The sequence below is a fragment of the Heterodontus francisci genome, chromosome 8 (genome assembly GCF_036365525.1).
Source record: "Heterodontus francisci isolate sHetFra1 chromosome 8, sHetFra1.hap1, whole genome shotgun sequence".
NCBI lineage: Eukaryota > Metazoa > Chordata > Chondrichthyes > Heterodontiformes > Heterodontidae > Heterodontus > Heterodontus francisci.
Window position 1 is genome coordinate 49,901,094 of NC_090378.1, and position 15,230 is coordinate 49,916,323.

General features: G+C 42.2%; 1 protein-coding gene across 1 annotated transcript in view; it reads right to left on the bottom strand.

The window, feature by feature from the left end:
* Positions 1 to 15,230, bottom strand: part of gpx7 (glutathione peroxidase 7) — a 36,440-nt gene that overhangs the window by 8,517 nt on the left and 12,693 nt on the right. Inside the window, exon 2 of the mRNA XM_068037125.1 lies at positions 5,123 to 5,384. Coding sequence (XP_067893226.1) covers positions 5,123 to 5,384 — 262 coding nt within the window. The remainder of the gene's footprint in view (positions 1 to 5,122; positions 5,385 to 15,230) is intronic.

Below are 15,230 nucleotides of genomic sequence, written 5' to 3' on the forward strand. Positions count from 1 at the left end.
TAAACAAGGAAGAAGCCCAGCTGCAAATTCTACACTTCAACTTGCTGCAGCAGAGAACTGAAAGTGACCACCATCTCCAGTCTGACGTCTTAACCACCAGAAATCTACAACACCTCAACAAGTTCAAGACCACAAACACCCAGGTTGGCACCTTTAAAACAGACTGTCCTTCTTAGAAGATTCAAAAGGTTTACCATGAACCACAAACAACTACCTCACTTTAAACCATGTACTCTTTTACTTTCTATTTATTCTTGTGTATGCATGTGTGAGTGAATGTGTGTTTGAGTGAGGTTGTGACCATTTTGGAAATTGCGTAAAAATAAATAGTTATCTTTTGTTTAACTTGCGAGAAAACCTGTCACTTGTCTGTTTCTTTTGACCCTAACAAAAAGCACTCAGGGACTAACTCATCATTTTAAACAAAACACGACTGCAGTCAGTTGGGAGGTAAACAGTGGCAATAACCCAAACCCCTTACCACCTGGCCTTAACAAGAATCCACATGGTTTTGTGAAAGGAAAATTGTGTTTGACAAATTTAGTAGAGTCTTTGAGGATCTAACAAGCAAGGTGGATAAAGGGGAACCAGTAGATGTAGTGTATTTGGATTTCCAAAAGGCATTCAATAAGGTGCCACATAAAAGGTTACTGCACAAGAGAAGAGCTCATGGTGTTGGGGGTAATATATTAGCATGGATACAGGATTGGTTAACTATCAAGAAACAGAGGACTGAATTTTATGGCCCCCCTCAGGAATGGAGGTTGGGGGGGGGGCCCATAAAATTGCATCAGATGGCAGGAGGCGGAGTGCCTCCCAATGCCTTCCAATTTAGTCTGAGGCAGGGAAGGCCGAGGACAGCCTTCCCTAAACAGGCCAATTGAGGCCCTTGAGTGGCCAAATAATGGCCAGTAAGGGACTCCTCACCTCCACCTCAATTCAATAGAAGGTGCTGGGGGCCCGCCACCACAGGGAGACCTGGCGGCTTCCTAGCAGGGTCGGAGGTCCCTCCTTTGGGGGGCAATCCAGGGCCCCCAGAGAGCCCTCCCCGGCAGTAATCACCAACCCCTGGAAGCCTCGCCTACCCCCCACCCACACTGTCAAACCCCCAACCCCAGCCCCAGGGCCTGTCTCAATGGCCCCAGTGACCCCGACCCCATTTACCTCTGCTGAGGTCTTTACCATTCCTCAGTTCTGCAGAGCTGCCAGCCCTTTGATTGGCCAGCAACTCTTGGAGGTGGGAACTAGTCCCTTAAATAGACAACGTCCCAACAGTGGGCAGTTAATTGGCTGCCCGCCATTAAACAGCACCGGGGGTCCAATGGAGGGCTGAGGCGGGGGTCTTCCCCTACCTTCCGGCCAGCTGCCAGGGCTCACATCTTCAATTAAAAAATTCAGCCCAAAGAGTCAGGGAAACTGGGTCATTTTCAGGTTAGCAAACAGTAACTATTGGAGTACCACAGGAATCAGTGCTGGAGCCTCAAATATTTACAATCTATATTGTTATGAAAGTGCCTCTGTGTTTCGTTAAATAATTTTTTGAGGATTCATTTTTGAAAGATTGAAGAAATGTTCAATTTGGGGGTTTCAAAGGGGGTCATGTAAAGGCCACTTGACTTTGACAAACAGTCCCTGGAATTGTTTTTTTAAAAGGGGCACTGAGAGGTTTTGTGAGGAAAACAAGCCTTTCCACGAAACCACCTGACTTCCAGCTCAATAAACAACAGAGAACTTTGGTCACCTGGAGAAGTTGTTTACAAAGAAGTGACAGGTCAAGATTGATGGAGGTCAAAAGGTTGACCTCCTGGTGTTGATTTCACTTTTGAATTGTTTTGAGTTAGGGTTGAACTGTACAAAAAGGGAGAGAGAACTTCCAAGGAAGGAGAGAAGACCACAACCCAGCTCAGCTTTCCAGCACCTCTCTTAAAGACCCCAAGAAGTTGACTTTATCAATCATCGCATCTCTTGTCTTTGAAGAAAAGTCTGCTAAATTAATTCTCAACGCTGCCTGAGAAGAACTGTTCTAAAAGATCCCAGTGACCCGTCTATGTGTACTCGGAGGCCAGACTGTATGCCAGTTTTGGAACACAGCAGATCTCATCTGCTGTTTATTCAAGAATGAACAAGTATTCAACCCAAGTGTTTTTTGTCTGTAATAGAGCTCTAAAAGCAAAAATCCCTTTTTTCCGGTGTGTGTGTGTGAGAGTGTGAGGGGTCCAGGTAAAAAGGGAACTTTAAATATTTCAGTCTGTGTGTTTATGTTTTACTTCATTACTGGTTAAGACTTGTTTTATAATAAACTGATATTTTTGTTGTTTATTAAAGAAACCTGGTTGGTGTGTTTTATTCTGGGATAAAAATAGTCTATGATTGACCGTATCGGTAAGTGGGAAAAAATTTAAATATATGTAGTGACCCGTGGAGAAGTGAAACTAGAATCAACAGTGCACTTCTCCCGCCTCGGTCATAACAATATTAATGGTTTGTATGAAGGGGCCAAGTATATTGCAGTCAAATTTGCTGACAGCAAAGTTGTGAGAATGGTGGGACAGCAAGTGGTGAGAGTGTGAGTTTGCAACGGGATATAGAAAGGTTAAGTGAGTGGGCAAAAAATTGTTAGATGGAACATAATGTGGGAAAATGTGAGGGTGCCTACTTTGGTGGGAAGAATTGAAAAGCAGTATATTATTTATATGGAGAGAGAGACTACAGAATGCTGCCATACAGAGGGATCTGGGTGTCCTCGTATATGAATCACAAAAAGTTGGCATGCAGGTACAGCAAGTAATTAGGAAGGCAAATGAAATGCTGGCCTTTATTGCAAGGAGGATGGAGTATAAAAGTAGGAAAGTCTTGCTACAACTGTGCAGGGTGTTGGTGAGACCACACCTAGAGTATTGCTTAAAGTTTTGGTCTCCTTATTTAAGGAGGGATTTACTTGCATTGGAGACAGTTCAGAGAAGGTTCACTAGGTTGATTCCTGGGCTAAAGGAGTTGTCTTATGAGGAAAGGTTTATCAATCAGATTGAAACAGTCTAAGTGCATCACCCAGCATTTTCCATCTTTTCCAGTAAATAAGCAAGTTGGGCCTATACTCATTGGAGTTTAGAATAATGAGAGGCGATCTTATTGAAACATGTAAGATTCTGAGGGGGCTTGATAAGGTAGATGTTTCTCATGGGGAATCTAGAACTACGGGGCACAGTTTCAAAATAAGGGTCTCTATTTAAGACTGAGATGAGGAGTAATTTCTTCTTTCAGAGGGTCGTTAATTTTTGGAATTCTCTGCCCCAGAGAGCAATGGAGGCTGGGTCATTGAATATATTCAAGGCTGAGCTAGATAGATTTTTGATCTACAAGGGAGTAGAGAGTTGTGGGGGCAGGCAGCAAAGTGGAGTTAAGGCCACAATCAGGCCAGCCATGATCTTATTGAATGACAGAGAAGGCTCAAGGGGCCGAATGGCCTGCTCCTGCTCCCAGATCTTATTTTCTTATGTATAAATACTACAGAGCTAGAAACTTAGCTTTTTATAAATGTGACAGCCTTGTCAGTGATAGGGTCATATTCTCTGGTTTCTGTTCTCTATCTGGAAGCTTATGGAAGACTCCCACTAACTGCCAGTAGTATCTAGCAATAAGCCCAGAGTGTTAACATTTATACTCAAATGGTTTGGCACTGCAGCTCCCCTCTCAATCTCAATCTCCTTCACAGTTCAAACCAACTGCAACACAAACTTCAGCAACAATATCTCATCTTCTTCTAAGCTACTCAACAGCTTTCTGGTTTAAATAATAAGGGGACTTTTCCAATTTAGTGCTCCGCAGTAGCTTTTTCCACTGAAAGTGCATATTGGAAATAAGGGCAAGAACTGCGCAATTTTTTTTTACCAATAATTTAGATATAGATCCAAATATCCAATGTGTACATAGAGTGGGGCAAGGGTCCTCACTCAAAGTCAGAAGATTATTTCTATTGGCCTTAATGATTTCAGACCTTAGTTACCTCTGATTTCCTGACCAATTTCTCTCATTCAGACACCACTTTACCACCTTCTATTCTGGAATTTCGATCATGTGTTCTCAATCAGATTGAAATAGTTTAAGTGCATCATCCATCATTTTCCATCTTTACAGGTAATTAAAAACAGCCCCAGACCTTTGCCTCCTTTTGTACCAGCATTTGTTCAGTGATTCCCCACTCTCTTTGTTTTAATCAATCCTACAACAAGGTTCACCTACCTCCCCTTTCCAGTTCTGATGAAGGGTCTATAACCAAAATCTTAACTTATCTTTTCTCCTTTCAACTCTGACAGACTTGCTGTGCATTTGCAATACCTTTGTCTTAATTTAACATTTCTGTTCATGTTTCACCCATGCTCAGTGCATCATAGAGCTAGAAATTTTAACCAGCTGCATGACACATTATTAAAACATAGTACTGTGAGGAGCCAGGATTGTGCCCAATTGCTAAATTAAAATCTTTCTAGCCAGATGTTAAAGTTGCAGGATTGAGAGCAGCCACCTAAAATAAAGTCATGGAGCATAGAAATGTGCTTCCTGTGTAAGAATTATGATGATTATATACAAAATAATACTTCTGTTGCAATACCTTACATAGCTATGTTGCTCACCAAAACTCAGTCTCGACTCACATAAAAAATGACCACTTGAGCCAGGTACCAGAGGTCAACTGATGCCTGTGGACAGATGGTATGTGGTGGGATGTAGTGGGATGTCGGGGTGGTGAGGGGGAGATAAACTTGGCAAAAGAAAGCCTGGAAAAATACTGTTACTGCTTCAGACAGGACCCAACATCCAAAATGTTCAAAATTCCATTTCATGGAAAAAAGAATGCACTATTCAAAACTGTCCATAAAAGAACACATTACCAACATGCATTGAGATTTACCTGAATATTGGTAAAATGTTTGGCTGGTCTAGTACAATGGATAATTAGGAAACTAGCAGAATGTTACTGGAAATTCACATTGTGTGTTCTGATAATCTCTTCTTATGGGGAAGCTACCACACTTTTTGAATAATGCAGATGGATTCCAGAGATAATTTGTTTCACATTTCAAGCTAATAGTCACTCCTAAATTCTAATGAACCTCATTCTTACCTGTTAAATATTTGAATGCTGCATTTGCACCAGGGCCTTTGACATTGATCTTACTGAACATTGGGAAGGAAACTCCATAGGTCCTTCGCACAAACTTTTCAATCTCTTGGTCAGACCCTGGCTCTTGATTCCCAAACTGGTTACAGGGGAATCCGAGGACATTAAAATGCATTGGGCCCAGTTCCCGTTGTAACTGCTGCAGTTCTTTGTAGTGATTTTCTGTGAAGCCACACTCACTGGCAACATTAACAACTAATGACACCTGCAAAATTAGAGCAGAAAAATACAAAATGACTGCAATTTAGGATTAAAAACAAAAGTGATGACATAGCATTGACACATTTCCTAACTGTAAGCAAATGCACAAGAATTAATAAATTACTTCAGAAGTGTCCAAACAGGTTACCTATGTGGGGGCCACATAGGTGAATGGCATGGAACCTCGCAAATCATATATTAAGTTTGGGAACTTAATACATGATATATATCATATATTAGCCCTTCTCTATAATGTTGAAAAAAATGACACTGAGAATTGGTTTAATTGCCTCTTTGAAAGAGATCCAGAAAATCATTCCAGATCACTTGATCTAAAGATTCACAGGGTGGATTACGGTAAAATCTGGTGTAAATGAATGCATCTACCTTACAGCAATGACAGAACTCGACCTCGATGTAGAGGTCAGCAAGGTAAATGGGACAGCATTGGCACCTCCAAAGGCAATTAGACCAATCTGCCAAGTAAATGGTTTTTACTGGTGCATCTAGGGGCAGTAATACTGCACCAGATATATGAAACTTATGGAAATGCCGGGTAGGGCGAGACCATCTGGTCAATCAAGCCTGCCACACAATGCGGTGATTCATAAGCATTAGTTTTGGACACCCACTACCCACCAGCAGCTGTGCAATCTCCTAGGAGAAGCAAATAAAAACAAGGCTATTTCTGGAAAAAATATCTGGAAATTCCTCTTTGGCCATCTTACATTATCAAAACTAATCCAAAAGCCACATTAACCATGCTTATGTTACCTGATATATGAAAGTCACAAAGTGCAATTGCCAAACACAAGTTTGGGTGTGTGAGGAGTCTACCATAAACTGAATATTAGCTTCTCTAAACTGAATACTTTTGAAGATTTTACAATATCCACATTTTCATATGATGATAATATTGGATTGGAGAAGGGGATGGGGTAGCAGTTTAGTAGTCAACACTTTCAATTAAACATTCTCTTCTCAGACTCAATTTTAAATAAACTAACAAAGGAGTAGTGTGCCAAGATATTACATTATTCATTGTGGATTTGTTGTTATAAGTTCACCAGCTTGGCCAAAGCATTTACATGTGGTGATACTAATTATTGCCACATCTTCGTTTTTCATATACTTAAATTTCACCCATACAAAATGTCAAAGTGTGGTATTCACCGCATCCATGCTATGTTTGAAACTATGTTTGATCAGATTATATGTAGCTTTCACCATCGATATGTTTGTATGGTTTACAACAGGCCATTGTTTCCTCATCATGTTTCATCCAAATGGCAATCTTTGATCAAGCTGGATTCTGGGACGTGACAAGAGCTTTTATAGGAGGCTATTCTACATACAACAAGCTCAAGGTAATAGTTAAGTGGTGCACTATTGAGTGGAAATGTAGTTACAAATCTAAGTCTCAATTAAGCCATCTGCCTGGTTATGGGTAAGTGACTGAAAAGAGGTTTGATGTTACTTCACGTGTTTGCCACTTTGTGGCATTGGAGGTGGATCAATAGTGACGAACGCATAGACGTCACATACGAAAATGGGTTGTAAATTGCTCAGAATTTTTAATAGCTAACCAAAAATGCCATACAGTCATTTATAGCACAGAGGCCATTCATCCCATCAATTCCACGCCAGCTGCCCACCGGCCCACTCCCCCGCTCAATCCCCGTAGCCCTAAAAGTCTATTTCCTTCAAGTGGCCACCCAAGTTCCTTTTGAAGTCATTGATTGTCTCCGCTTCCATCATCCTCAGGGGCAGACTGTTCCAGGTCATTACCACCAGCTGTGTAAAAAGGTTGTTCCTCATATTCTCCCTGTATCTCTTGCCCAAAAGCTTCAATTTGTGTTCCCTAGTCCTAGTAACATCAGTTAATGGGAAGAGCTTTTCCTTATCTAACTTACCCAAACCTGTCATAATCTTGTACACTTCTATTAAATCTCCCCTCAATCTCTTTTGTTCCAAGAACACCACCCAGTTTTTCCAACCTAATCTTGTAACTAAAATCTCCCATCCTGAAATCATTCTAATAAATCTCCTCTGCACTCTCTCAAGGATCATCACATCCTTCCTAAAGTGTGGTGACCAAAATGCATCACCTCACACTTGTCGGTATTAAATTCCATCTGCTACCTCTCTGCCTATTCTGCTAGCCTATCTATGTACTGTTGCAGGCAGTTCATATCATCCTCACTGTTTGCCACACCTCCAAAGTTTGATGTCATCGGCAAATTTTGAGATTCTACTCTACATTCCAAGATCCAAGTCATTTATATATTGCAAAAAAAGCAGCGGTCCCAGCACTGACCCTTGGGGAACACCACTGTCTACCATCCTCCAGTTTGAAAACAACCATTTACTCCGACTTGCTGCTTTCTGTCCTTAAGCCAATTTTTTTTATCCAATTGGACGCTAACCCTCTTATTCAGTGTGCCTCAATTTTGTTAACCAGCTTTTAATGTGGTATCTTATCAAACACTTACTTAAAATCCATACAAGCCCTTCCACTATCTCCATCCCCACTTCCTTTAGCAACCTGGGATGCAAGCCATCCGGACCAGGTAACCTAACTACCCTAAGCATAGCCAGCCTTTTTTGTACCTCCCTCCTCTCAATTTTAACCCTTTCCATTGTGTCATGCACACCAGACGTGCAATGATACAACCATAGACTAATTCTGAAGAGTTATGAAAATGGACTTTGTCTTTAAAAAATTGACGTTTTTTTATTCGTTTGTGGGATGTGGGCATCACTGGCTAAGTCAGCATTTATTGCCCATCCCTAATTGCCCTTGAACTGAGTGGCTTGCTAGGCCATTTTAGAGGGCATTTAAGAGTCAACCACATTGCTGCGCGTCTGGAAGCATATGTAGGCCAGACCAGGTAAGGACAGCGGATTTCCTTCCCTGAAGGACATTAGTGAACCAGATGGGTTTTTACAACAATCGACAATGGTTTCATGGTCACCATTAGACTAGCTTTCAAATCCAGATTTATTAATTGAAGTCAAATTTCACCATCTGCTGTGGTGGGATTTGAACCTGTGGCCCCAGAGCATTAGCCTGGGCTCTAGATTACTAGCCCATTGACATTACCACTACACTACTGCCTTCACTTTAAAAAATGAACAATGGTCCAAAATGGTCACCAAAGAAAAAAGGATTGGCCTTTTGTGTATTCAAACTGTCTGACAAAGACAAAGGACAAATCTTCAAAGCTAAGTGGTGTCAATTGAAACCATTCTACATCTATCTTAAAACATTCCAGAATTGAATGTCTTCCTCTAAAACAAAGAAGGTGTGAAGTAGCTTTGTCTTGGCCATTGTGTGATCACCATAGGAAGAGACCAGAGTGTCCCCTAACAGGAGGTGAGAGTTAACTGCTTTACCTTAAAAAAAAGACAGCCAGAGAGAAAGAGAGAAAGAAAGAAAGAGAGAGAGAGAGAGCGAGAAAGAAGCAACATGCGAACAGCTTGTGTTTTGGTCAAGCCAGAAAAAGCACATGCCCTGCTGCAAAATCCAACACCTACATTATACAGCTAAACTTAACCCACCATCTTCACAAGAACACAAGAAATAGGAGCACAAGACGACCATATGACCCATCAAGCCTCCTCTGCCACTCAATATGATCATGGCTGATCTTAGGCTTCAACTCCACTTTCCCATCTGCTCACCATATCCCTTGATTCCCTGAGACACCAAAATCTGTCTATCCCAGCCTTAAATGTATTCAATGATGGAGCATCCACAACCCTCTGGGGTAGAGAACTCCAAAGATTCACAACCCTTTGAGTGAACTAATTTCTTCTCATCTCAGTCCTAAACGACTGGTCCCTTATCATGAGACTGCTCCTGTGTTTTAGATTCCCCAACCAGCGAAAACAATCTCTCAGTGTCTACTCTATGCAGCCCCTTCAGAATGTTGTCCGTTTCAATGAGGTTGCCTCACATTCTTCTAAACTCCAGAGAGTATAGGCCCAATTTATTCAGTCTCTCAACTTATGACAACCGCCTCATCCCAAGGACCAATTTAGTGAACCTTCACTGTACCACCTCCAATGCAAGTATATCCTTTCTCAAATGTGGAGATCAAGTCTGCACACAGTGTTCCAGATGTGGTCTCACCAAAACTCTGTACAATTGTAGCAAGACTTCTTTATTCCTGTACTCCAATCCCCTTGCAATAAATGCCAACATGCCATTTGCCTTCCTAATTGCTTGCTGTACCTGCACGCTAACTTGCTGCGCTCCTTGTACAAGCACATCCAAGTCTCTTTGAATATTAGCACTTACAAGTTTCACACCTTTTAAAAAATATTCTGCTTTTCTATTCTTATGACCAAAGTGAATAACCTCACACTTCCCTACATTATACTCCATCTGCTATCTTGTTGCCCACTCACTTAACCAGTCTATATCTCTTTGTAGCCTCTCTGTGTCCTCCCCACAGCTTACCTTTCCACCTACCTTTTATCATCAACAAACTTAGATGCATTACTCTCTGTCTCTTCATCTAAATCATTAATATAGATTATAAATAGCAGAGGCCCTAGCTCTGATCCTTGCAGCACTCCACTATTCACTGCGTGCTAACTTGAAAATGCCCGGTTTATGCCCACTCTTTGCTTCCTGTCCATTAACCAATCCTCTAGTCATCCTAATAGTTTACCCCCAACCCCATGAGCCCTTATGTTGCCTACTAACCTTTTGCATGGCACCATATCGAACACCTTTTGGAAATTCAGGTCTACCACATCTACTGGTTCCCCTTTATCTACCTTACTAGTTACATCCTCAAAAAAAACTAATAAATTTGTCGAACAGGACTTTCCTTTAGTAAAACCATGTTGACTTTCTCTAATCACACTGTGCTTTTCTAATAGATTCCAGCATTTTCCCAACAACTGATGTTAGGCTAACTGGCCTGTAGTTCACTTCTCTCTCACTCCTTTCTTGAAAAGCAATGTAACATTTGCCAACTTCCAATCTGATGGGACCGTTCCCAAATCTAAGAAATTTTGGAAAATTATAGCTGGGGCATCCATTAGCTGGAATTTTACGGTGAATGGATGGGAACTCTGACGTGAAAGTTGCTGGTGAATCCACTTCCGCCTAGCCTGGAGATCCGACCCGTATTTTACGGCTCCCCGGGCTTTAATTGTCCTGAGGTGGGACTTCCACCTACTTGAGGGAGGAGGTTCCACTTCAGTGAACTGCCGGCCAATCAGCGGGCCAGCAGCTTTTAGTCCCAGCAGCGCCACTGGGAGCGGTGGCCATTGCTGGGACTGCAGCCCAGCCAACGCCATGGATCGAAGAGGGAAGGTAAGTAGGGGCATGCCTCACCAAAGGGATCGGTCCTTCCCCCCCACTGGGGCACGGAATGGCTGGCAGCTATTTCTGGGTGGCCTTTTACGCCCCCAGTACACCCGCTTGCCAAGGGTAAAATACCCATGGAGGCGGGCGAGGGCCCTTTGAGTGGCCACTTAAGGGCCTTGATTGGCCTCGGGCGGGCCATTCCCCCCCCCCCCCCCCCCCCCCGCCTGACCGCCATAAATTTGTCTGGAGGTGGAAGCGGAGTGGGTAGGCCTCCCGGAGCCTGCTGCTCAATTTTACGCCGACTTCACGCCACCATCCGACCCACTGGGGTGATGTAAAATTCCAGCCATTATCTCTGTAGCTTTCTCTTTTACAACCCTAGGGTGTAGGCCATCAGGTCCCGAGGATTTGTCAGATATTAGTCCCTTAATGTCTTTGATACTTTTTCTCTGCTCATATTAGTTCCCTTAATTTCCTCACTCTTTTTGTCCCCTAGGTTACCGTTTATTTCTGGTATGAAACTTGTGTCTTCTACTATGAAGACAGTCACAAAATATTTGTTCAATGCCTCTGCCATTTCCTCATTCCCCATGATAATTTCTTCTGTCTCTGCTTCTAAGGGACCAATGTTTACTTTAGCTTCTCTCTTCCTTTTTATATACGTATAAAAGCTTTTACAATCTGTTTTTATATTACTGGCTAGTTTACTCTCATTCTATTTTTTTCCTTTATCATCAACTTTTTGGTGGTCCTTTGCTGGTTTTTAAAACACTCCCAATCCTCAGATTTGCTCGACTTTTTTGGAACATTTGAAGCCTATTCTTTTAATCCAATAATATCCTTAACATTTTGAGTGAGCCACGGTCTTTCTTGCTGAATTTTTGTTTTTCCATGGAATGTATTTTTGTTGAACATTTTGAATTGTTTCTTTAAAAGTTTCTTACTGTTCATTTACCACCATACCTTTCAGTCTATTTACCCAATTTACCTGAGCCAGTTCTCCCCTCATACCTACGTAATTGGCTTTGTCTAAGTTTAAGATTCTTGTTTGTGATTGAAGTATGTCACTTTCAAACTTAACATGGAATTCAATGGTATTATGATCACTATTTTCCAGTGGATCTTTTACAATGACATTATTAATTAACCCTGCTTCATTGGATCATTCATTCATCCAATACTGGATCTAAGATAGCTTTATCTCTAGTCGGTTCCACAATGTATTGCTCCAAGAAACTGTCTAGAAACATTCTACAAACTCATCTGCCAAACCACTCTTGCCAATTTCATTGTCCCAGTCTATATGAAGATTAAGATACTCACAATTATTACATTATCTTCAATTGCATTCAATTGAACCTTCAATCAAGAGAGAAATCTACACTCATCTCAGGTCTGCATCCACCAAGAACTTGATTTCCAAGAGAATTCAACAGGTCTATCGTAACCTCATTAAAGTCAACTTCCTTTTGCCCTTCTTTATCTGTTTCCTCTTGTGTCTGCGTGTGTGTGTGTGTGTGTGTGTGTGTCTGTGCGTGCATGCGAATGCGTGAGTGGATGCGGTTGCAACAATTTCAGGATGAGGCATATCGATCAATAAACAATTGACTTTCTGGTTTTAAAATTTACAAGAAAACCTGTTGCTCTGTTTATTTGAAAAATGAAACACTAAGGGGCTAAACTCTAATACAAATACACTTGCTGCAGTCAGGTGGGGAATTGAACAGGGGGAACCACTCACGTCACACCATGTGGTCGTAATAAATGCCTCTACTCTCTCTGCTTCTACTAATATTTTGTCAGATTCCACTTCCTTAGTAAACACTGATACAAAGTACTCATTTAAGTATATTAGCCTTGTATTGCGCCTTTAAGCCTTTGTCCCTAATAGGCCCCTGTCATGCAGACCCCCACCAGCCAAGAATGAGGCATATTAATTTTGTCATATGAACATTGATTTTAAACTGTTGCTGGAGTGAAGAAAGGACTTGTAAAAAAAATCCCCAGACACTTGACTGGAAAAACATTTGCATCCTACAGACAGTGCTTGGAGAGACAAAGGACTATTCCCTGGTCCACTTAACCCAAAATGGACTGTGATTACCAGACATTGAAGGTGAGGAAGCTCACATTGCAGGATGACTGCTAAGATGGCAGAATCCACAAACAGAAGTGGTCAAACCAGCTAGTCACATGACTAACTTGCTGGGCAAACTGAGGTTTTTTTAATTGTGCCACAGAGAAAGAGGCAGAAGGCTGTTCGAAACTGGAACCTGGAACAAGGAAGCCTCTCTCTCTCTCTCACTTTCTCCCAAGCCACTGAATCCACGGAAGACACATAAACCTCAAGAGAGAAAAGACTCCTACATCAGAACAAATTGAAGTGTGAACTGGGCCCCATCGAATTGCAAGACTTACCGGCAACCAAAGACTCCACATTGAACATAAAGGACTGTAACTACCAGATATTGCCTCAAGCTTTTCCCCTTTATTCCTTCTACTTTCTCTGTCTCTATCTGCGTCTTTGTTTATTGCGTATGCATGCGAACGTAGTCACGCTGCATATTCGTAGTCGTTAACCGGATTAGAGTTTAAGATTAATAAACTTCAACCTTTCTTGTTTAAATCTAAGAAAACCTGTCTGAACTGATTTCTTTGCCTTACAATTGGAGCGGTGAACAAGGATTCAGTAAGAGGGAGCTAAAACATGGTGATTTTTAAATTAAACACTGTTACGGTTAAACCAAGCAAAGGCTGAGAGGGAACCCCTAGATCCCTCTCACCTGGTCGTAACAGAGATTTGGGGGCTAGCGTCCTGGATTTGACTCACAGACAAACAAAGAAATTGGAACTGAGAAGCCAAATTGTTCCCAATCAAAAATGAGAAAAGATTTCAATATAGATTTTCTTGTGGTTGTGTGTGCTAGAATACTAACATGTCTACGACGGAAGCTAGTAGCTCCCCAAGCCAGGGTGAAGTAACTTGGGACAAGTTAAAAGCACTGTCTATGGAGGAATTGAGGAAAATGACTGAGCAGTGTGGGATCACTGTACATGGCAAGGCCAGGAAGTCTGAACTCCTAAGGCTAGTGGCCAACCGTTTGTCCCTTGAATATGAAGAAGCAGAAGCAGGGCTAGAGGTAGACCCCAATAGGGAATTACTAGCAAAGATACAATTGGAACAGAGGAAACTTGAATGAGAGGAGCAAGAGAGAGACAGGAGAGAGAGAAAGAAACAGCCTTCCAGACAGAACATGAAGACAAAGAGAGGGAGGGGAGAGAAAGAGACAGAACCTTCCGGAAAGAATGCGAAGAGAGAGAGCTGAGACAACTTGAGTTAATGAGGGGGCGACAGAGTAACCCCAATGAAAGCATGGCCAATATGGAGGAATGTAATTCAGGGCTGGGTACAGAATTGTTAAAACTTTTCCAACTGATCCCAAAATTCAATGAGGGAGACATGGAAACGTTGTTTGTGTCTTTTGAAAAACTGGCAAGGCAGTTAAAGTGGCCAGCTGAGGCTTGGACTCTGCTGTTACAGAGTAAATTAGTAGGAAAAGCCCATGAGGTTTATTCCATGTTGCCAGATGAGAGTTCATCAAATTATGAACTGACGAAAAATTCTATCCTCGAGGCATATGAGTTAGTAACGGAAGCCTATCGCCAAAAGTTTAGAACACTCAAGAAGCAAGCTGATCAAACTTACCTGGAGTTTGAGAGAAATAAGCAGCTGGCTATTGACCGGTGGCTGAGGGCTCTTAAAGGACAGCTCAGCTATGAAAATCTGAGAAGTAATTTTGTTAGAGGAATTTAAAAACTCTCTCCCGTTCTCCATAAAGACACATGTGAAGGAACAAAAGATGCACTGCAGCAATGCACCAAGGCCCCTGAGACAGCACCTTCCAAACCCGTGACCTCTACCAACTGGAAGGACAAGGGCAGAAAATGCATGGGAATACTACCACCTGAAAGTTCCCCTCCAAGACACACACCATCCTGACTTGGAACTATTTCGCTGTTCCTTCACTGTCGCTGGGTCAAAATCCTGGAACTCCCTTCCTACCAGCACTGTGGGTGTACCTACCTCACATGGACTGCAGCGGTTCAAGGCAGCAGCTCACCACCACCTTCTCAAGGGCAATTAGGGATGGGCAATAAATGCTGGCCTGGCCAGCGATGCCCACATCCCATGAATGAATAAAAAAAAGGCTCATAAAGCCCGGCAGGCAGCAGTCCTGGCCGATGAGTTTGCTCTCATTTGTAAGTCAGTTTCCCAGGGGAAAACCTTTCCTAATCACCCCCACAAATACAAAAAGGACAGAGGGTGGGAAGGTGATAGAAGCCCAAGCAGTTCTGTGAAGGAAGGAAAAGCAGGAGACACAGGGGGCCCTTCTCCATGCAAAAAGGAAGGTGCTGTGAGTAGGAGTGAGACGCAGAGACCTGTGTGCTTCCATTGTAATAAAGCAGGGTATTTAAAAGCTGACTACTGGAAACTAAAGGGAAAACCTGTAGGGTTAATCAGGG